This window comes from Neolamprologus brichardi, chromosome 12 (assembly GCF_056152115.1).
Source record: "Neolamprologus brichardi isolate AB-2024 chromosome 12, ASM5615211v1, whole genome shotgun sequence".
In the NCBI taxonomy this organism is placed as follows: Eukaryota; Metazoa; Chordata; class Actinopteri; order Cichliformes; family Cichlidae; genus Neolamprologus; species Neolamprologus brichardi.
Genome location: NC_142115.1, coordinates 30,435,084 through 30,457,330, shown reverse-complemented (window position 1 = coordinate 30,457,330; position 22,247 = coordinate 30,435,084). Strand labels below are relative to the sequence as shown.

The 22,247-nt window shown below is 38.2% G+C and overlaps 2 protein-coding genes across 5 annotated transcripts in view; both read right to left on the bottom strand.

The window, feature by feature from the left end:
- The window catches only part of camsap1b (calmodulin regulated spectrin-associated protein 1b), a 29,796-nt gene extending 22,792 nt beyond the window's left edge, over nt 1–7,004 (bottom strand). For all 4 annotated transcript variants that reach the window (XM_006803833.3, XM_006803835.3, XM_087849328.1 and 1 more), the window contains exons 1-2: nt 6,558–7,004; nt 5,088–5,253 (exon numbers count right to left, since the gene is read on the bottom strand). In XM_006803833.3, the coding sequence (XP_006803896.2) occupies nt 5,088–5,253 (166 nt within the window). In that variant the 5' untranslated portion in view covers nt 6,558–7,004. The remainder of the gene's footprint in view (nt 1–5,087; nt 5,254–6,557) is intronic.
- Nucleotides 7,005–11,932: 4,928 nt separating this feature from the next.
- On the bottom strand, nt 11,933–21,343 carry ubac1 (UBA domain containing 1). The gene is made up of 10 exons (XM_006803832.3): nt 20,882–21,343; nt 18,940–19,060; nt 18,790–18,863; nt 18,594–18,701; nt 18,339–18,441; nt 17,514–17,622; nt 15,177–15,453; nt 14,734–14,820; nt 14,386–14,524; nt 11,933–13,411 (listed from the first exon to the last, which is right to left on the bottom strand). Exons 1-10 carry the CDS (start codon nt 21,017–21,019, stop codon nt 13,296–13,298), a joined length of 1,272 nt encoding a protein of 423 aa, XP_006803895.1. The 5' UTR covers nt 21,020–21,343; the 3' UTR covers nt 11,933–13,295.
- Between the last annotated feature and the right edge of the window lie 904 nt (nt 21,344–22,247).

Sequence of the window (22,247 nt, the reverse complement as noted above, 5' to 3'; positions counted from 1 at the left end):
ATGTATAAAGCTGTAAGTTTAGAAAACATCAGATGCAGACTTTCTTTTCCAATAGTCAAGAATAAGAGAATTTTTGCAGCGATAACCAATATAAATGACTAATTTATTACTGTATTGACTGTAAAAAATGTGTGCCTGAATACTGATTCCAAAAAAAAAAAAAAAAAAAAAAACCCCAACAACAACAAAAACCCCAAAGACTTGAGGAAATTTTAATTATAATGAGGACTTGATTATTTTACTTAACATCACAGGTTGAGGGTTCCTAAATTGCATCAAAATGCAAAATTTTTTTTTTCTACTCTCCTCTCTTGTGATGTTAAATTTGTTTCTGCCCCTCCCTGAGCACACACCCTGACTTCACACAACCTCTCACCGTCTTGTCATTTGGTGATGAAACTTATGAAGTAATTAGGAGCTTTTGTTCTCGTGCATCAAATCTGATAATGTAGAAATATGACCAAAAACTTGTATCACAGGGAAGTGGGAAATGCAGCTTTAAAACCTATTTTGAACTTTTTGTCCCAAACCTAGCAAAAATCATTTTGTCTCTAGGTAAAAAGACCCACTGGCCCTGCTAGTTACCTGAGCTCCAGTCAGACCAATCAGAAGCAATAGAAATAAAGCAAAATAAGCTAAACAGCAATCGCAAGTTATGTTGGTGAATTTCCTCTCTGTTCTTGGCCCCTTCCTAGCTAACATTTTTCAGCATGCTGTTCAATGGTATAATTTTAAAAATAAAACAGTTTGTGCCACAATCTTTGTCCTGTTAGTTGAACATTAGTTGTGGGCTGTTACCTGTTGTCTTGTAGTCATCTATTTGATTCATACAACTATAACAATGAGTAAGAAGGTGGTACAAGTTCATCAGGGCTATGATATAGTGATATAAGGCACTTGAAAGAAAAAACAACAATAGCTGCTGTATTTGTCCACTAATATAGTAGTTTACATATCTGGTATCCTGCCCAGAACATGATGAACATTTGTTGTTGCGTAAAAATAATCTGCGAAGAAGTATTAAATTTAAAATCGCCGATTTAATATATTTGCCATCCCGCCCTTATTTCAGTAGCTGCTCAGATCATATCGATCCTGTAATCTGTATTCTGCATGCATCACTGAAACACAGGCCAACATGCTGCCAACCCCCATAAGAAATGAAGACGTCATTGCACAACAATAATCTATTACACCAAACACCCAGAAGTTTTGATCATTCCTAAAGAGCAGTGTTTGAGTATATAAACAGTAACATTAGAGTAACTGTGTGTGAAAACAAAAGGGTCTGGTCAGGGCGAGTCTTCACGTTTGAATACATTCAACAGACACTGATGTCATGTGGCAGCTGCCCCCCTGTGTTCCTATTACCCAGAGCCAGGCTGACAAATTTACTAACTGGGATGGGGTGGAGCTGGAGAACCTGGCCTGGCAACAAGACCCAGCAAAGTCAGCCAACCAGGACCAGGACTATACCATGGTCAGCACAAGCAAACATGGGCAAGAACCAGTACTGTGCATGTAGCCATCACAAGTTCTAACCCTCGCTGGTGTTGTGTCTGGCTGTCTGACACGCATGTTGCCAGCAGCTGTGGCAAACATAGAGGGTAGTAAGGACAGGAGACCATATTGACAAATACAACCTTGTGCAAGGAGGAGGGGAACCAGACAGGTGAAAACAAACTAGATGAAAACTAGATGACCCCAACATCCAAAGATTGTTATACTCTTTACAATGAAATTACATCACAGCTCTTTAGGCTGTTTCTCTCCGTCAGCCAGTGAACAAGCCAAGCAAACAAGAGTACACTGTAGCAAAGACCAGATGAGCCATAGGGTGAAAATAAAATGGCCCTAATTTATTGAGTCCCCATGGGAAAAGGCAATTGTGACTGCAGCTGAGAGTTCCCTCCTTCTGGGCCACCAAAGCACTGGGGCTGCTTTACACTTTCTATTGTAACAGAAAAGGATCTCCACCCAAGTTTGTGTGTGGTGCATCATTTTTGTCCTTAGGAAGTGGCTTTTAAGCACCATCTTTCAGACTGCATCGTTAGCCAAGACCTATGATGACAGACAGTGAAATGACAGAGCAGACTCCTACAAGCCTTGATATGAACTCAGACAAAAGTATAAGCCTTAGTAATGAACCTTAAACAAAGAGGGCTTTAGAGCAAAATGCTGGCCTTAAAAAACAGGCAATGGAGACAATAGTTTTCCATCCATAACCCAGATTACCTTTGAATATCCAATCTTGCTGTCATTTGTTTAGAATGAATGCACGACTGACATTAGGAAATCTGAGTAATGACCACAAATATAAAGAGACCACAAAATACAAAGGAAAGCTTGCAATAAGCCTCTGAAATAATGGTCAGAGACTAAACTGAGCCAGCACACATGCAAAGCAGTGAATAGAGGGATTTATGAATCAGATAGCTGAGGTTTATATTATATATAACCAACTTCAACCACTATGATAAGGAAACACCCTGCAGCACATAAAAAAGGTAACTAGCAGTCCTTCAAAGATGTCTTTAGTGAACCAACTTGTGAAATGCTGTCAGGCACTGGTGACTAATCAAGCACCAAAAAGTGAAAATCATTTCTGTTGGTAAAACTTTTACCAATCCAATAAAGCTTCTTTGAGAGAAATTGAGGCAACATTCACATATTATAGTTTCTCCTTGGATTTACTGGGGTTAAGTAAGAAAACAGAAAAACTGGACAACATGACTGTAATGTTTCATAATGTGTGTGTTTGTCCGTCTACGGGACAGGTTTCCAACAAAGGTTTCAATGCAACACTTTTTTTTCCCCACAAGAGACCGAACTACTGGAGCATTCACATTTAACCGTTGAGCCGTTAAAAAATGTCTGATAAAAAGTGGGCTGTATGCTTAGATTAAACACTGATACAAAATAGAGTCACCAAGCAATGTGGTGCATAGACTGCATGAAAGTCACCACATTTCCAAACTTCCTCAAGCATTAGTAGAAGCACAAAATCATGTATGAGCAACTCATGTAAGTGTAAAGTGTAGATATCCCCACTGCAACCAGTGGGTCCAGTTTACCTTAAAGTCATCTCTTACTAAAAGGGTTCCATAGCATTTCTGTAACTCTCTCCTGTAAATTCATATATGGGTGAGCTCTCAATTAACGTAAGGGATTTCACATCATACCCACCAAGTTAATGTGGCATACATTTTCCATGATATAAAAGTGTCATATTTTAATATCAACGGCATAGGAATTTCTTGCGCGTACATTCCCTACCATGCAAAACAAGACAATCCAGACATGTTAGACAGCCAGACCAGTGTGTCAGGCTTGACAATTTAGTACCTACAGTCTAAGCTACGTCAACAACCTTTAACTCTAAGCACAACACTTTGCGAAATATGCAAGAAAACTGTTCACACATAAAGGTGGAACCAAGAAACTTGTTTTACTACTTGTGGGGAGGAGAAAACAAACAAACAAAAAAAACTGTCAAGTACAACCGAGCTAGGAAGGCACGTGACCAGTCATCAGTTGCAACCAAAAAGTAAACAAATCACTCAACTACGTATTACTGGAGCGCTTGCTAGTTTTGCTCCATATGACAGGAAGAGCAAAATGGTGGCTTGAAATCACTCAATTACTGACACGGTTACATAACGAGCGGCCAAGGACATGATGTCAATCCAAATTGTGGTAAAAGTGGGATTACAAAGCTCAACCCAAGACATAACATCCCAGGTTCAAAGTATTTTTCAGTTTAATTATTATGTGAAAATATTTTTGCAGGCTCCTAAAGAATTACAAGATTAAACCAGTTAAGTTATTGTTATACTTAAGTGTTAAGCAGTATGTTCTACTTTTACTTAAGGCTTCCAGGAAAAATGCCACCTACACTACATTTGTGATTACATTTTACTTAGGGTGTGTCACAACTATTGATCTCTATAATACTGGTGCTGCTGCTGCTGGAATCTTGAGGCAACAGATTCACAGGTCAAATTAGGTAGTCTGTCATCAACGACAGTAGTTCATTGGGAAAAAAAGGGGATGGAAAATGTCCTTTGTTTTGTTTGCACCAACAAATTCTGCTGTCTGCAAGTTACAATTTTAGATAAAACGTTCAGTATTTTTGTTTTGTATCATAAATATCATCACTGCAATTTCTTTGAAACATCGTAATATAATTTAGAGATTGTATCACCCACCCTTAGCTCCAACATGAAAACTTTTTTCTATACAAAACATATTGCAGAAAAGTATGTTTGACGGAGAACTTTAGCACAGAAGAGCAGCTGCAATTCAATTGTTTACAACATTGTCAGAACAGTGCGGTGCACATGCAGCAGTTATGTATCAAAGCTCAGCAGACAGTGGTTGACTCAAATGTAGTCTTTGTGAAATAAATTGCAGAAGATTTTATTTAACAATGTCTCCATAACTCCTTTTGCCACCTAACATAAAATATGCACATATCGTGAAATATTGACCAAGGATATCAACTGTACTGAAGGTAAACAGTAGTACTTTTTTAAAGGGTCCTAGTTCCACAACTTCACTAAAACAGATCCTAAAAAGCTTACCTTAAATTTCACATAACTCATTTCACCCTTAAAATGTATTCCACTCTTGGCAAAAGCAACCACAGACAAGGCAGAAAAACCTGCCCCTATCTGACAGAGTTACTAATGCCGATACAATCTCAACAGGCAGTGCGAGTGACTGGCAGTGCAAATCAGTATTTTCCATGCTCTGACTACAGTCAAACAGATATAGCCTAATCCTTAGTGCCTGTCACTCAGGCCGATTTGGGCTCAATCTCACTGGCCAAGAATGGAAGGATCTGGTGAGTCAGTATGGGAGTTCGGTTGCCAAGTGCCATGGGGGGAAACAGTTTTGGCTCAAGAGCACAGACACAAGTATTTCTTCCTCTTGGGTTTTTGCTGTCAAAGTTTCGCTGCTGGAGCGCAACACAATCTGCTGACTATCACTGTAGAGAGCAGTAAACACAATGTGCCAACAATAACATCTGAAGTAACTGTGAGACATGACATTTGTGTAGTATGAATGCAAGTAAAATTACTTACCAATACCATAGGCTTTGGCAAACAGCCACCGTAGGTTGGCTGCTATTTTTGCTCTGGCGGAGTCATACATCTCCAAAGGTACAACGTCCATTGTGCCTTCTGCAACCCCGGCCAGTTCTACTGTTCTCTTAGTACTGTCCCCGCCAGCACACAAATCAACATCCATCTTTAACCAAAAAAACAAACAAAAAAAACCACATTGTTAAAGACAAAATTATACAGGATATTATGCTGAGTAAGAGCCAATGCCAAATAATATGATATTAGCCAGGCATGATTTGCCAAGTGACAAATTCCTTTAAAATGACTCATAAGTGATTTTCTGATACATATTTAACTGAAATCTCACTGACTACAATGTTTGTTGCTTATCAACAGAATATGTTGTTTTTTTATTTCCTTCCTTTAGTGACCCATTAGAATTACATGTGGTCATTGAGACACAAGTGTCAAAGAGGCATTTCACAGTCACTCATGATGTCAAACAGTAGACAATAGACTTGAGATTTCCAAGCAGCAACTATTTCTTAAATCACCTTGAACTGAAGTCATGGTGACTTAGTGCAAGAATGAATCTTTATGATCATTATGTACATTTTGACAAGCACACAGTTGACTGTACTATTGCACAACTGCAAAGCAAAGGATATGATGTTGGTTTAACCTTTGTGATCACAGTAAATTTACTTGCAACAAGTACATGTAGACAAAAAGAATGTGATCAATTTTTGTCATAGTTTAGAAATTTGATACTCACGTCTACACTGTGCAACACAACTCTAGTAGCAGTTGCCAACTTTAGACAAATTACAACAAATTACCAATGTCAGTCAGCCAAGCAGACTTGTGTTTTCTGATTAGTTAGATCAAAATCACAGCTGTTTCACTTTTAACTTCTTTGACATATAGGTGTTCACCTTTTACTTGGACAACGGTTCGACAGGTTCTGACTGTCTTATCCTGTCAACAGCCTAAAAGGCAATACTAATTACATTAATAGGTTAATAGAAGGATACTGACTAAATTTAGTATGGTTCTGACAGAAAACTAGTGCACACCTGCTTATCACACATGAGTTCTAATGGATTTTTTCCGTTTGTCAGAAATCTAAAGTTCTCTTTGGTCATGAGTTTAAGTTATCGCATTACCTGTAAAAATATTAATAATAATAAACAAACCTGTAAAAATTTCATTTACATTAACGGCCCACAACAGTACTGTAAACGCTGCAAGGCCATAACTAATGTTAACATACTTTAATACGTTAGCGGGCTAACGTTACGATAACGTTATTAACGGGATCAACCGTTAGCTGAAACAGTAAAGATTTTCTTAACATTTGGTCTACTAAGCGGCCATGCAATGAAACGCAAAGCAGCTAACTATCACCAGCTAACCGCTAGCTTGCTAGTGTGTGCAGGACCACTCAATGGTCCCATGAATGACGTTAGCTAGCTGGCAAGACATTACCTTGAAAGGTGTGGTGTAAGTCCAAGTCACACTTTCGTTCCGTCGGGTAAACGGTTAACCAAGGACCTGTCTCAATAAACAGGAGCCTGCTATATAGAAAACACACCAGCGGCAGCGACGCATTATAGCCAGCTAATAATGCTAGCTTGGAGGCGAGTCAGTGTGGTCCCCTCCCAACAACAAGAACCGATCCGCGGCCTGTGTGACAACCGCTCCACGGCAGACTTTGGGCCGAAACAACACAGGGAGAAAACGAGAGGCTCACCAGTAAAAAAGTACAGCGTACGCGGGTCTTAAGGCTGGAAATCTATCTCAGTGTTAAACCCTTCATGTTAGATAAAAATAAGCATACGTTTGGGGCTCGAGCAATGCAGCGAGGATCAGCAGTGTCTTCGCGCTCTGCCCATAGAAATGCAATTATTATCCCAGCCTTCCCAAACGCGCACAATGCGCATGCGTGATTAGCTTCCAGACTATACTCGTAATACTGGAAACTGAAATCCCGCCTTGCATTACAGCTGTTTTTTTACTATTAATATTACTTTTTAAAAATATCGTATTTTTAATTTGATTCATGTGCACTGCATTTTTGTAACATGACTTCATAAAGAACCTGTTTAAAGAATGTTAATCAATTTTTTTCTCTGATAGGTCTATTTAATTAATCCACAAGAACGTCAATTTCATTTCTCTTAAAAACGAATATTTCAACATGCACTTGCATTAATATATGTATACATTTTTTCTTTTGTACTTTAGACCTGTTTTGTCCTTGCGGTCTTGACCGATGATGGCATCTAATGGTGAAAGATGGTATAGGAATTTGAAGACTTGGGATGATTTTGTAGAGCTTGCGCAATATCCGTAATTGTTCCTCAAAGTTAAAACTGAAGAAGCACTGTCCTTCACACTTCACACCTTCATTACATATTTAATATGTATTTATTTAACTAATGAAAGAAAGATGCAGTTTTAGCTCCTGGTTTGAAATCTAAAACTGTAAATCATTTCACAATGTTTATTCATATATCATTTATGGTGGAAATACTCAAAAACTGGTGAAGTCAGAGATTTTAAGAAAAACTGAACATGTACTTGCAGTTTGCATGCCAGCATTACAGGCCACATAAAGGAGTAGAAGATCCCACAGTGACCTTTGTTGAACCTAACTGGATTCTCGTGCTCAAGTACTTTTTTGGCTCTCTTTGGCTTTTAACACAATCCATCCTCGTATTTTAATCAGAGAGCTTTTAGAACAATTTAACCCAAATAAAAACATTTTGCTGGAGTCTTGGGGGATTTTTTTGTTTGTTTGTTTGTTTTTTAACTAGCAGGACTCAAAGAGTCCAGATAAATGCAATTCTGTCTAATCAAGTTTGATTGTCAATCGGCTGCCCACAGGGATGTGTGCTTTTACCCTTAGTATTTATCCTGTATACAAATATGTGTCAAAGCAGGAACATTAATAGTTGGCTCCTGGACAAAGACACCAGTCATGGCCCAATTCTCGATGAAACATATCTAAGAAAAGATATGAGGATTGATTTTAGAACACATACTCATAAACAACAGGTTACAGCCATTAAGGGTCAGACAGTGGAATGAATTCACCGTTATATATATCTCTGATTATTGATTCCAAACTGAACTTTGAAGCAAACTGTGAAGTTGTGAGCAAAAAAGGGCCCCTGTGTCTGTCATGTTATTTCCATACTGAAAAGAACAATGATGGTTTGATTTTTGTCTTGCTTTCATTGATGACATAGTTTGGATATTTATCTGTAAAGAACAAAAACTCACTCCATCAAATTATTAAATGGTCTGTCTACTGTGAAGAACAACTTGGTATAAAAACAACTTTTCTCCAGCAGATAAACAGCTAGTTGTTTTTTTATATTCTACATAATGTGGGATGAATTATATTCTTTGTTATTATTTATTATGTTGTTTTTATGCTTATCTGTTGTTTGTGATCTGTGTTTGTTCTGAACATTTCTTTTAGACAACTTGCTGAAAAACATGCTAAAATGTTCCTGAGATAAGAAACTTTTAACTGAGCAGGCAAAATTCAATCTTGATGTCAAAAATAAAGTATTCATAGTGTTTCTATGAATCAAGGTCAAAACCAGGTACAATACTAGCAAAATAAATCTCAAAAATAAAGACTGTATAACACTGTCTATAAAAAAAACAACCACACATAGACAGTGAGCCACAATTTGGCAAGTCCCTGAATTCACGCCAACTTATTTGCCATAACTGAACAACAAAATCAAATATTTACAGTTGCAGCTAAACAGCGCCATCTCCAGGCTTAAAGCAAACAAGTCAGGTGGCCCAGATGGTTTTCCTTTTGAGTGGTTTGAGGTTTTTCAAACTGAGTTTGAGAAAACTCAAAATCTCAGTTTGAACTGAGCTAAGGCTTGTTTTTGGCTTTCAATACAAAACCAAAGGATTAAAAAATGGCTCCTCATGGAGCAAAGCAGTTATATCAATTATGCCCAAAGAAGAAAAAGACAAACTAGAATGTTGACCATCTAGAGCAATCTTTGTATTACGAAACCCAGATTAAACTATTAATTACCAATGCGATGGAGATGGATCATCATGAATGATCCTCCAGTCTATCTATTACTGGATTAGAAAAACCTGGAAAGATTTATGCAAAAGGTGAAAAAAAATCAATGGAAAAAAGGCCAGTTGCAATTCTGGAATGATTATATGAAATATTATTTTTCTGCTTTTCTGGGGTAGGTTCACAGGGGCAGTAGCCTAAGCAAAGCAGCCCAGACTTCACTCTCCCCAGCCACCTGATTCAGGGAAGACCAAGATGTTCCCAAACCAGCCGAGAGATATAATCTCTCCAGCATGTCCTGCATCTGCCCCAGGGCGTGTCCCAGTGGGACAAGTCCAGAACACCTCACCTAAGAGGCGCCCAAGAGGTATTCTTCTCCGATGCTCAAACCACATCCTTTGGATGAGTGGCAGTTCTACTCTGAGCCCATCCTGAATGGCCGAGCGCCTCACCCTATCTCTAAGGGAGATACCTGACACCCTTCAGAGAGAGCTTATTTCCCACACTTGTATCCGTGATCTCATTCTTTTGGTAAGAGCCCAGAGCTCATGACTATAGGTGAGGGTAGGGACATATATCAACTGGTAAATCAACAGCTTCGCTTTTACAGTCAGCTATCTTTTTACCATGATGGACCAGTACAGTATCCACATCACTGCAGTCGCACGACCACACTGTCTGTCGATCTCCTGCTACCCTCTCCCCTCACTCGTAAACAAATTGGAAAAATTTATAAGTGTCACCTCACATACAAAACAGTTGCAGCAAATGTCTGCCCCTCTCTGAGCCTGGCTCTGCCAGAGGTTTCTTTCTGTTAAAGGGGAGTTTTTCTTTCCCACCGTCACCTAGTGCTTGCTCACAGGAGATTGTCAAATTGTTGTTTGTTTGTTTTTTACCTTAATACTGTAGACACTTTTTCGAATTTGGAGTTATATAAATAAATTGGAACTAAATTTAATTGCCCTATTGAAGATCAAATACAAAAAATGGTCAAAATATTCAAATTGTAAAACACCAATAAAAGAACCATAAATCAAATAACCTATAGTTCTGTTTTTGTCTGTTTTGATTCGAGTGCATTTCTGGATACCTGACCAGTTTGCCGTAAAATGGATAGGTGTCCAAAAGCATACAGTACACGTAACTCTAAATTATAAATGTATGAGTGACGGCTTTGTCTCTCTGCGTTAACCCTCTAACAGAGTGGCGTCCTGTCCTGCTACCATACACCATAACGCAACTAAGTTCTATAGGCGACCTTTTAATTTTAATAATTGTATATATAACTTTATAAGTTGGTCGGTTTAAAGAAAGTTTTATTGTACTTTCATTGTGAATACATTAAAAATAGGCTGAGATAAAAGCAAATGGACAAATCAAAGGAGCTTGCAAAAAGAAAAGCGTCTGGACTTCTTTAAGTTGCTTGAAGATGTTTCACCTCTCATCCGAGAAGCTTCTTCAGTTCTAAGGTCAAATGGCGGCGAGTCCCAGATTTAAACCCAGTGGGAGTTTCCCCCCAAAGAGGGACAAAAGGACCCCCTGATGATCCTCTAATCACATGAGCTAAGGTGTGAAAACAGGTGTGGGTCCCAATCCGCCAGGGTTTCGGGTGAGCTCATTGTGAAACCTGGCCCCACCTTATCATGCGATTTCCTGAGGTCAGATGGCCCAGGATGGGAGTGGGCATTAAGGCGTCTGGGGAGGGAACTCAAAACTGGATTATAGATGGCAGACAGTTGGTGTCGTAAACCACCGCCTCTGGAAAATGAACAAATATTAGATAAAATAAAATACAGTAATATTTATAAATGTAACTAAATTTAATGTACTGTATACAGGTAAACCAATTCCATCCACCTAAAGATGGGCGGCATTCTGCACTGATTTTCAATGTGGCATTGCTGAATGGAATCTGTAAAACAAAAACACAACATACAACCACAAAAAATAATTTTAATGCAATAGTGATTTAGATGCCAGTAGCCATTAGGCTGCTTGAACGAACAGACTGTGAGCATATTGCATAGGTTGTTGATCTGGGACAGTCCGACACGTGGGCTGGGTGAAACAATAATCAGACTCCAACAACTCCCTCTTCACTGCCCCTTAGCAATAAAATTCAGTTTGTTCGTTCGGGTTCCTTCTGACCGTTTTCAGCTTTTCCTGTGGCCATTTTTCTTCCTTAAGCGTACAATCTCCCAATGTTCGTATCAGAATATTAAGAGGGAAAGATAGTTTGGTATTCATGCCAATGTAAAGCATGGAGGTGGTGAGACAACTGGTCACGATGGCCATGACAGATTTCCAATTGGGCACAGTGTGCAGAAAGGTTTCCATAAATTCAAACATGCTGCATCACTTTGTATCACACTGTGACCTACCAGTCCATAAACACATTTTAATGATGGTTTGTAAAAACAACATTTGAAGCATTATATTTTTTCACATTTGTAGATTAGCTTCAAGGTTTGCTAAAAATGTTATAAATATGAACATATTACTAGTTTGGCTTTGATATAAATAATGTAATATATAGTTCAACCAGACAATTTTCTCTAAAAACATTTAAATATTTTTCAAATATTGCATTTACCAAACCATTTGATGTGGTGCTCTTATTCATAGGTAAAGTTCTACACAGATTAGTTAAAGCCATTTCTCAAATGCCAAACTAGAAGGGGGTAGAGCAGAGGTTTGCCATAGCGACAAGTTTAGAAAAACAATCTCAGCCTCCCTGAGCAAAAAGTCACATCAACACCACATTTTAAATATTGAATAAAAACACTCAAAAACTTGGCAAAACACACCACCCTCCATATTGTTTTTAAATCTCTTGTACAACAAGGAGAGGCAATGCTCTCCTTCATGTATCTGGAGACTTTAAGTACTCAATGCAAAGGCTATTATTAACACACTACCCATTGCAGTTCACACATCTCTAACACTCAAATATATGTCTATACAGGTCAACAGAAGTCCTTGCTATTGCACAGAAATACAGGGTTTTTTTCCACTGGGTACATCTAATGACAAGGCAGGTTATACAGTGACATTTTGGTTTGACAGCATAAATGTTTGTTGCTCTCAAAAAAGAAGAAAAAAAGAAAAGGAAAAAAAAAAAAAAAAATCAACATAGAAATTGGTTGCATGTCAACTTCTATTGTTTCCACATATGTTTGAAGACACTCGCACCTCTCAAGCATGAAGCGAGCATGCATCTTCATCATTCAAATTTAAGTTTAAAAAGGCAACCACCTTGTGATAAGCTTCACTTCTTCGCTACCACTACATGCTTTTGAGACAACACACAAACCCTTCTTTCTTCTCGTACTAGTGCTGCGGTACGCGATATTCATAGAGGTGAAGAAGTGCCAGATGAGAGCGACATGACAATATGACAATCATGAGCACATCGACAGTAAACACACACAGGCCTAATATAAAATCTTCTCGTAAAAACATGACTGAGACACGATTTAGTGTACAGTTTTGCTCTAAAAGGCAAGAAAGTCAAATAAATATGTTTGAAGAAGCTCAATGAAGATTTCTTTTTAAAAATCCTCTTTGACTCTCCTTTTTCCTCTCAGTTATAAAGCACTGATTTTTGATTAAAACAGAGGGAGAAGAAAAAGAAGATGTGATACTGACAGAAGTCTTCCACACATTCACCACTGATGAAACATTTTAAAGAGACACTGAAAACTGCAGTTGATTTTTAAATATCGCAAAACATAGAAAACAGTTTTTGTTGAAGTGTAAACATTAAATTGATGTCTGATGTCATTTTTACACGTGGACAAATTATATAAAATAAATCATGTCTGTCATACCTATAAATTGTTATCATTAAAATGTAAAAACAATATACTAAATCTCAATTTATATTATTATTATTACTGTAATAATAACTTCATGTTAACATCTGTTTTGTATAAGTGTTTTTACTGTATTGTTATAAATAGTTATATGTGTAACATCTTCATTCATACTTTGACTCCTCTCTCTTTGTCTTTAAAAGGCAAAAAACAATACTTGTGTCTCTCCCACGCTCATACATACACATTCATACATGCAAGCGTACGCCTCAGTGTGATCAAACACACAAACACATACACACGAAGCTGCCACAGTCATACATGGGATGGGGGGGTCACCAGGAGGCTCTATGTGCGATTGAGGGTCTGGAAGATTCTGGATATTTGTAGCATGACAGGGCCAGTCTCAGGATCGTTCATCCACTGAGTGCTGTTCAGAGGATTCTCCAGCATGTCTTCAAACGCTGCACATAAACACAAAGCATATTTGTGAGTTATATACTAGACCCCCAACCCACAAATCTTTCCCCTCTTCTGTCAACTGGTGAAGACAGGTAGACAGGCCTTTCTCTATGTCATATGCCTTAAGTCATAGGTGTCAAACTCTGGCCCGCGGGCCAAATTTGGCCCACAGCCTAATTACATTTGGCCCGCGAAGCCATACCAAATTACTATTAGAGCTGGCCTACTGGTATTATACAGCTAATATATATATTGTTTAGTATTAAGCTTTGCTTGTTCCATATTCAGTTTTTCTGCAAAACGTGTTTGAGTCCATAAGAAAAGATTCATTCTTATATCTGGAGGAATAAATATATTTCAATAAATATTAACGTTAGCCCGCGACTTTGTTCCAGTTTTGAATTTTGGCCCACTGTGTATTTGAGTTTGACACCCCTGCCTTAAGTGGACACTGATGTCAACCGCTGGTTTAGGGCTGAGTGACTTAAAGCCTAAACATTAGTGCCTTCATTGCTTCTTTATGTTTTATATATCATTGTTTGGAGCCAGGAGTGACCGTTTTTGAACAAGTGAGTGGAGTGTTGGGTTATTAGCTAACCTATAGGGACAGATATCAAGAAAAAAAGTAACAGACTAATAAAATATCAGAACTTCACTCACCGAAACCAAAGCACAAGTCTTCGTGGATTTTTAGTATCACACAAACAACAAAACATAATATAAAATAACCATATATACAGGTGAATGAAATAAAAAGAATGATTTCACACTGTTCGAACAGTTTTCCTGGACCTCTCAGCAAGATCTTTTTCAGCTGCTGGTGGTTTTTCTGTCTCATTTTACAGAATGAGACTATATTTGAGTTCCTAAAACAACACAATGATATAAGGATGTGAAAAGGTTTTTGATATTACTTTAGGGGAGAATTTTCAAAAACAGGACACTACGTTGGCTTTTACACTCAATGAGACTATACCTAGAAGAGTTTTGGGATTGGTTAAACCCAGCTGGACGACTGGATTTTCCAGGATGGCTTGAAACAATGGGCTGTTGGTGTCGATGCCTTTGTCCAGATCTTCTGGAGAAGGTTTCCTGTCTCCCAACAGCCACTCACACTGCAGGAATACACAGTAAGGAACAAAAAGGACACCATTTAAAATCTTTATGAAAGTCAAAGTATAAAATTAACTGAAAACAAGTAAAACAGGTATTCAATGTTACTGGACTTGTTGTTTTCGGAAGGTTTCAGAAATTACTGGGGGGAGGGAGCTAACTGTTAAATTTGTTTATTAATAATAAAACTACTGACGATGTGTAAACTTACCGCTGCATCCTGTTGGTTGTTATTGACTCTCAGAGCATCGATCACCTCCTTTTCATCAAAGCCCATCTCCATCAATGCAATGACTGCCTGCAGAGTTCATTAAAAAAAAAAAAAACACATACAGTTAAAATCCTGTCTATTCCAGCAGCTATCATTGGGACACAAAACTTACTTAATAAGATGTGAACAAGTTATAATGAAAAAAAAAAAAAAAACTTCCATCAAAATTGAATATTCTTTTGTCATACACATGCTCAATGCAGCAAGAGAGACAGAGGAACAGAGGAATAAGATATACAATAAGAATAGTAGTATACAGTAATATACAATAGGATAGTGCAAAATATAATATCAAATAACTCAAATAACATGCAGCCGATGAGAACCCTGAGAGGAGATTTGTAAAATCGGAAGTCTTGTATAAAAGCTAAAATTCCACCCACCCTTGAATCTGGCCTGAACTCCCTTTTCCTGCGGATCCTCTTGAAGATCTCTGTGAGTTCATCCTGCTTGTTGCTCTCGTCTGTGCTCGACTGGCTGGATAGGCTGCGGTGAGGGTTAGGACCAGAGGCTGAAGCAGAAGCTGAAGCAGGGGGGCCTGGGGTGGCAGCTGCCGTAGCTCCTGCTGCCCCAGAAGAGTCCTGGCCTGGTAGTGGCGTGTCCACAGAGGGGTCATCTACATGCTCAATCAGCCACTCCATAGCCTGGGTCACTGACATGCTATAAGGAGATCAGATAAAACTACAGTTAGGGTACAAAGATCAGGAACAATTCCTATGAGACCCTATATATATGTATATACAGGTATATATATATATATATATATATATATATATATATATATATTAGGGGTGCAACGATAAACGTATCGATATTGAACCATTCGATACAGTGCTTTCGGTTTGGTACGCATATGTATCGAACAATACAACATTTTTAATTTATTTTATCAACTTTCCTTCTGACGGTGCTGTCTGTGTTGAGCGCTCAGTGGATCTGCGCTCGACAGTGCAGCCTAGGCGGAGTAGTCGAACACAGATTCACTGAGCGCAGGGCAAGCTAGCTAGACAGAAGTTAAGCTCGTTGCAACATGGCAAATTGAACCTCCCCCACCCTCATTCAGATCTGGCGTCTGGAACTATTTTGGTCTTCATGTGACGTATAACCCTGAAGGTAAGCGAGTCATGGACTAAAGTAAAACAGTATGTCAGATGTGCCAGCAATGCTCAATTACATGAGTGGGAACTAGTGTGTTAGCGCAGTTAGCTCGTTAATGTGTTGACGCTGTCCAGCCCCACACACTGGGCAATCCGCGGTAGCTCGTTAACGGAGATTTGCCGTGTTGTGGCTTCAACCTCATTTCAGATTAAGGCTGACAGCACTAGTAGGAACAACGAATATGACTGCACATTTACCCGATAGCATCCTAGTGCAAAGACAAGTGGAAGCAGACAAAAACAACAAGCACGCATACAAACTTTACCGAGTCATTTAGACAGCCGTTAGCACATGATTCTCCTTATGGGGACCTGATATGTTTAATATGCTGCTGAGAATATAGCCCAGAAGAAGCGTATAGTATAGCTTTTATTTTGGAAGGAGCCATTTCTCTGTAATAAACTCTCTTTTCCAAAGATGAGTGATTCCTCAATCAGATACAGGGCTCGCAAAATCGCTAGCCCGACGTCCCGGGACTAGCGATTTTTCCAGTCGGGCTGCCCTGCTCTGCTCGTCGGCCTATCGTAGGAAGGAAAAATATATGTCAATGCTTTTGCATTCTTTCGGAAATGTAGCTGGGTAATTATGTCATTGGCATCGGTGAGCCACTGTCAATATGTGACATATTGAAATCGCGTTTGAATTTGCGCTTGTTTTTGCTTTCACTTTGCAATCGCGCGAACTGTGTATAGAGAGCGACAACACTGATTGGTGAGTGATGATAATTTGCACACCAATTCCTCTGACATCATCTTATCAATCGTTAGCTTACTATGCAAACATGACAAGTGAAATCTCCTGCAGCAAGCTTAAACATGTGAGAGGTTGATCGCGCAGAGAATCGCTGAGCGTTATGTGAATGCGTGTGTAAAAGCAGCAGGATATATATTTTAGTTCTGCTGAGCCAAATAAGACAGGTCAGGGTGAAGACGTGACAGCCAAAGAAAAGCTTACCACAAAACGGAAAAGTTATGACAAATCAGACTATAAGGCAAAAAGAAAGTGCAGCTTTATGGTTTCATGGACAAAAGAATTTCTGTGGCTGCAATATGACGAGCTAAATAACCAGGGCTGCACATAAGTGGTCCGCAGGTGCGCATTCGCTGTCAAAATAAAAAACGCGCACAAGATAAGAAGTTGCAACGCGTGTTTGCATACATAAGATTTTCAGGAGGAGGACAGACATTTGTTTAGAACTCATAAAGATGTCGAAGAAGCTCCTTTAAGCAATTACTTTGGTGTTCCTCCACCTCCAAAGAAATGTCAGGAGTCCGAACCACAAAAGAAGCGCGTATTCTCGGAAAAGTGGTTGCAGGAGGTGAGCTGGCTTCAAACAAATGATGAACGCACAGAGAGGTGGTGCAGAATGTGCCGTGAAAATTTAATAAATGACAAATTAATAAAAAGGCATGAACATTTTTTTTGTATCGAAAAAATATCGAACCGTGACACCAAAGTATCGAACCGAACGGAACCGTGAATTTTGTGTATCGTTGCACCCCTAATATATATATATATATATATTCTTTTTTTCCCAAATATAACTATAGATACAGCCTTACTGGTTCAGTCTCAGAGCTTTGATTGCTCTGCTCTCAGGGAAACCCATCTCAGTGAGCTGCTGGAGGGCCGTTTCATCCACCCGATCCTCTTCATCTTCATCCAACATTGCTATGAGACACAGACACACAAAGAGAAAAGATCTTTGGTTGACAGCTAAATGTTTGGAACAATCAAACATACAGAAAACCTGCACTGCCAAAATAAATGTGTGCAACTTCAGATAAAAGATAACATCTAGTTTCTAAAAAGTGCCCATTAGTATGTTTTATTTATTTATTTAGGACAGTGCATGTTAATGAACATAAATGTAAAATAAATTACATGAATGTAAACATGCCAGATTATAGCCAAGGGCTAATTTCCATCTGTTGTCCATAAAACATTAAAAAAATAGACATAATAAGTCATAATTATGAATTTATAATTCATTTATAATAAAAACTCTATCACCAAACTCACACATACACACCATTCTATTCTCAAATAAAACATTAAAACTATACAACTTATACATGATCACACACTTGATTTGTCCAAAACCAGTTTTTAACCTGTGCCTTAAACAAGTTGAATTTCGAGCATTCTCAAATGGATTGTTGTGGCTAAAATAAAACCCAATCCTAACCCTAACCACATACTTGGTAAATGTTAAAACTCAGGTGGGCAATTAATTTTCCTGAGAGAAACTGGAGAGATGAATCAATAATTTTAGAAAGATTAAAAATAATAATACAGCAGAAATGAATTCAAGTTAATGGTGCTGTGACAGACCCAGTTTTTCCACTGGAAAATGGGTTAAAGGTTTAAGGGATTTTCCACTTTACCATTTGCCTTTTTGAACAGTTCGACAGCATCAGGGTTCAAGGCAAGAAGCTTCTGTGCGACTTCAATAAGAGAAACCAGGATTTTTCTGAGCTCTGTTTGAAACTGCAACAACACAAACAACAATATACAAGGACATTAAAAATAATTACAAGCTATCAGTGCAGGTAAATTTCTCATTTACAATATTTTAAAGTATTATTGTAATTTATCTACATTTCAGTACAGCTTGTGAGCTAAAGCTAAACCTCTCTTACATCTCTGATGTTGTGTTGCGTAACAGTACGGTCTGTGTGGCGTGTGGATAGGCTGGCGGTGGCTTTCAGAATAGCATCTTTATCTGGAGCTTTGTTTTCTTGTTTCTTCTGTGATGAACAGAAGAAACAGCAGTTAATAAAATATATGCATGTTTAAAAAAAGGACTTCTTCCCAAAAACTGGACAGAGGACTTACCTTGTCTTCTGAACTAACGTCAGCTGTCTTTGGAGGGGTTGGTGGCGGTCTTTTCTTTATGAGCAGCAAAACATCTACAACATACATTAAACATGTTAGCTTCATGGAAAACTGTGGCAAACCACGGCACACTGGAGAGACGCTACATACCTTTATCTTTGAGATTTTCATCAGCAACAGTTTTTGTGTCAGAGAGGACTCTTTCTGTAGCAGCATGAATAAGTTTATGATGTGTAAGGGTTTTGGGATCTTCTAGACTTCCATGTACACACTACAAATTAAGCACAAAACAAAACAACTCAGGCACAACCAGATAACTCATTGTAACTAATCACTTTCTTTGTTTTAAATATCATTCAGTTACTGTTATAAGTAGGACCAATAATGACAGACATTTGAAAAAGTTATTTAAAAGAAGAGAAAAAGGAAAAAACAAACAAACAAAAAAAACCCAACGATGACACATAAATTTTACAATAATGAAAAAGCAACAAGTGGTTAACATATCTGGGTTATACATGAGAAACTAACCCTGACTAATGTGGTCACAAGCTAGTGTGCTTGTAGTGAAGTTCCCCAGACTGGATAAATGTCAGTGATGCATCAGGAAGGGCACCTTGTGTAAAAATCTATGCCAAATCAAACATGTGCTGTGGGGATCCCTTGGGAAATAAGGAGCAGCCAGAGGTTTTACTTAGCCTTGCTGACTGATGTTAGTAAATCAACAAATATCAATGTCCACTTACTTTCAAAAATAGTTTCATGAAGAGGTGAATGACTTTAAAACTGTTAAATTTATTTACTGTCAAAACAAGCAAAAAGAACAGAGTATTGGTATTGATATAAGCTATTAGATGAGTATCACGATCAGCAAGATTAGACTGTATAACAGTAGAGCCCAGGGACCTGAACCTGCCTGCTAAAGGATCCATTCTGGCTTTGCAAAGCGTTAAAATTGCAGTGAAATAATTAATTATTCATATACTAAATGAACTTCCATTTGTTTCCTGGTGACTCTAGCTTACACAGGAGTAAAAATGCAGAGAAGGTATTTCTAGATCTATACAAGTTATATACATTAAGATGGCTGTGTATTGTAATATGGATGTAATAAGAGTAGACTTAAAGAAGTCAAGTTGCTTTCTTTCCATGCTCCTTAGTCTACCATGATCTAGATGACCAAGATCCTACACAGAAACAATGGATTGAAAAAACTTAAACACAATTTTGAAGTTGTACATCTCACAGTGTGCTAGTTATCTGCTTTGTAAATGGCCTGGTCATTAAAAAATAAAATAATTGAACTAGTAACTAACTATTTTAACTAGAAATAGTAAAATCTGCTTCTGCATTCTGATAAATTTTTAATGAAAGCGGTGTATTTTGTTTTTCTTAAATATAGATTGTAACAATGGTGCTGTTGGTCTATATGACTTATGCATTAAAATGGGTCTGACACCCCTGCAACAGAGAAAGCCAGATCCTCACAACACAGTTGCAGGAACAAGCAAATTTTCGAATTTTGGTTATCAAAATAACTTTAGATCTATTTACTCTTGATCAGCTTTAATCAATTAACTACATCAGTTCTGATATTTAACCGAAGATACAAACAGAGTAAAAACAGTCTCCCTATGTGGAGGATTAGCTGCTTTCTCTCTTTGCCTTGTCATCATAAATTCAGGATTGGTTGGGTAAAGAAAACATGACTCATCTAAAAACTCTAAGCACTGACTTTATGAAGTTTCAGAGACGTATTCATTGATTTAAGAATATACTGGGCTGACACGAAAACCAAAACTCAAACCACTACTTGAGTTTTCGCCATAGCCCAAGGAAGGAGAAGTGAAGTGAGCTGTATAATAATAGAAAGGCTAAAAAGTAGCATGCGTCTCTTAGTAGCTACTGGGACAACCAACCTGCTAAATTATAAATAGCAAAGTCTACCCAGTTACTATAAATACAGCGCCAGTGATACTGACACTGACAGTTTACGAAAGGGACATGGCACAGTGTAAAGCACCCCAGGCAGAGGAGTGACAGGTCGAAAAAAGGAAGCAAGGCAAACACAAACAAGCCAAGAAAAACCTACATGTTTCAAGCACCTCTCCTTTAGTTTCTCAACAGTCGTGTCTTCCGTGACCTCCTCCAACCACTCCGTGCCGTCCATGGTGCAGATGTGTATTTTCAGCACTTTGCCGGCAAATATTTTTTCCTCCTGCACGAACATAGCTGCAGACTTGATAGTACCAGTCCAGTGACGATAGCTAGCAGCAGTTGCTATGTGCCTATTTGGCAAGCTTGCGTGCTAACCTTAGCACCCAGCTAGCCGTCGTCTGTAAATCCACCAACAACAGAGTGAGAGCGGGCACCGACTAGCTGAGGGCCATTTGGGGGTTCCTCGGTCGGTTTTCGCTGCGGTGGTAACCGAGAAACACGTCCTCTGCAAGGCGAGTTCTTGTTTTTTCCTGTTAGCTCACAAGCAGTAACTAGCGAAAACCCTATTTTTACTGTAACGTGAACTTTGAACTCCCAACTGTACCGCCAATGCTGGATTGTGGGATGTGTAGTTCTTTTGAGTGATAGGCCCAAAAATACAATCAACCCGGTCAAGCCGTTTTTAGAAAACACAGTTACTTGCAACAAAATTATGAAACATCGTAATATTTGCTTCTTTAACCGGCACTTAAAGGATCCTCAGATCTCCAACGGTCCAACATCAAGGTAACTAAAACAAAGCTGAAACTGGAATTAAAACAACAACAACAACAACAACAACGAGTTAATTAATATTAAAAATAGGCTTCAGAAAAGACGAATATCAATTAGGTTACTATATGGCAATTCTAAATGACAATATGAGTGTTTTTTCTGTTTGTTTTCATTTTTCCACCCTGTCGATTGATTATATTAATACCATTTTTCTAATATAGATCGATTAAAAAATGTTGCAAAAGAGTGGTTCAAAATGCTTTAATAAATAATATATACACGATAAATCTAAGAAAAATCAGAAAGAAGGTATACTCCATTATTATGTAAATGTGTGTGTAACCTTAGATCCTGACAGGTGTGTTGATCTTTTACAAAAATAAGCTGTTGTAGAGTTTTATAGAAAAATAACAAAAACTATTTGCTTAAGTATCTCTATGGCAGCCAGTCTGACAGATTTCTTTCTTTTTTTTTTTTCCACGTTTTTACTTAATCATTACACAGTAAATTGAGGAATGGGTCCCACAGCTTATACCAACTATGGTATTCAGATGATTTGTTCTTCGTGAATTTTCACGATGTTGTATAAATATTGCAGCTGTAATTCACTTAAAGAAAATTAATTATATTAAGTTTAACAACTGTCACCACCAGATGGAGACATACTCCATACATACATACAGTGAAATAAAAGTAAGAGCCAGATCACAGGAAAATTCAGCTTTACTCATCACAGGCTAACCTAA

Bases quoted from the DNA above. Each gene is read 5' to 3' on its own strand.
- ubac1 (XM_006803832.3), bottom strand. From the start codon at position 21,019: ATGTTCGTGCAGGAGGAAAAAATATTTGCCGGCAAAGTGCTGAAAATA. The intron at 19,061-20,881 runs GTAGGTTTTTCT...CTTAATTTGTAG, and splicing joins AGGAGAGGTGCTTGAAACAT to TGTGTACATGGAAGTCTAGA. The intron at 15,454-17,513 runs GTAAGGCTGTAT...ATCTCCTTATAG, and splicing joins AAAGCTCTGAGACTGAACCA to CATGTCAGTGACCCAGGCTA.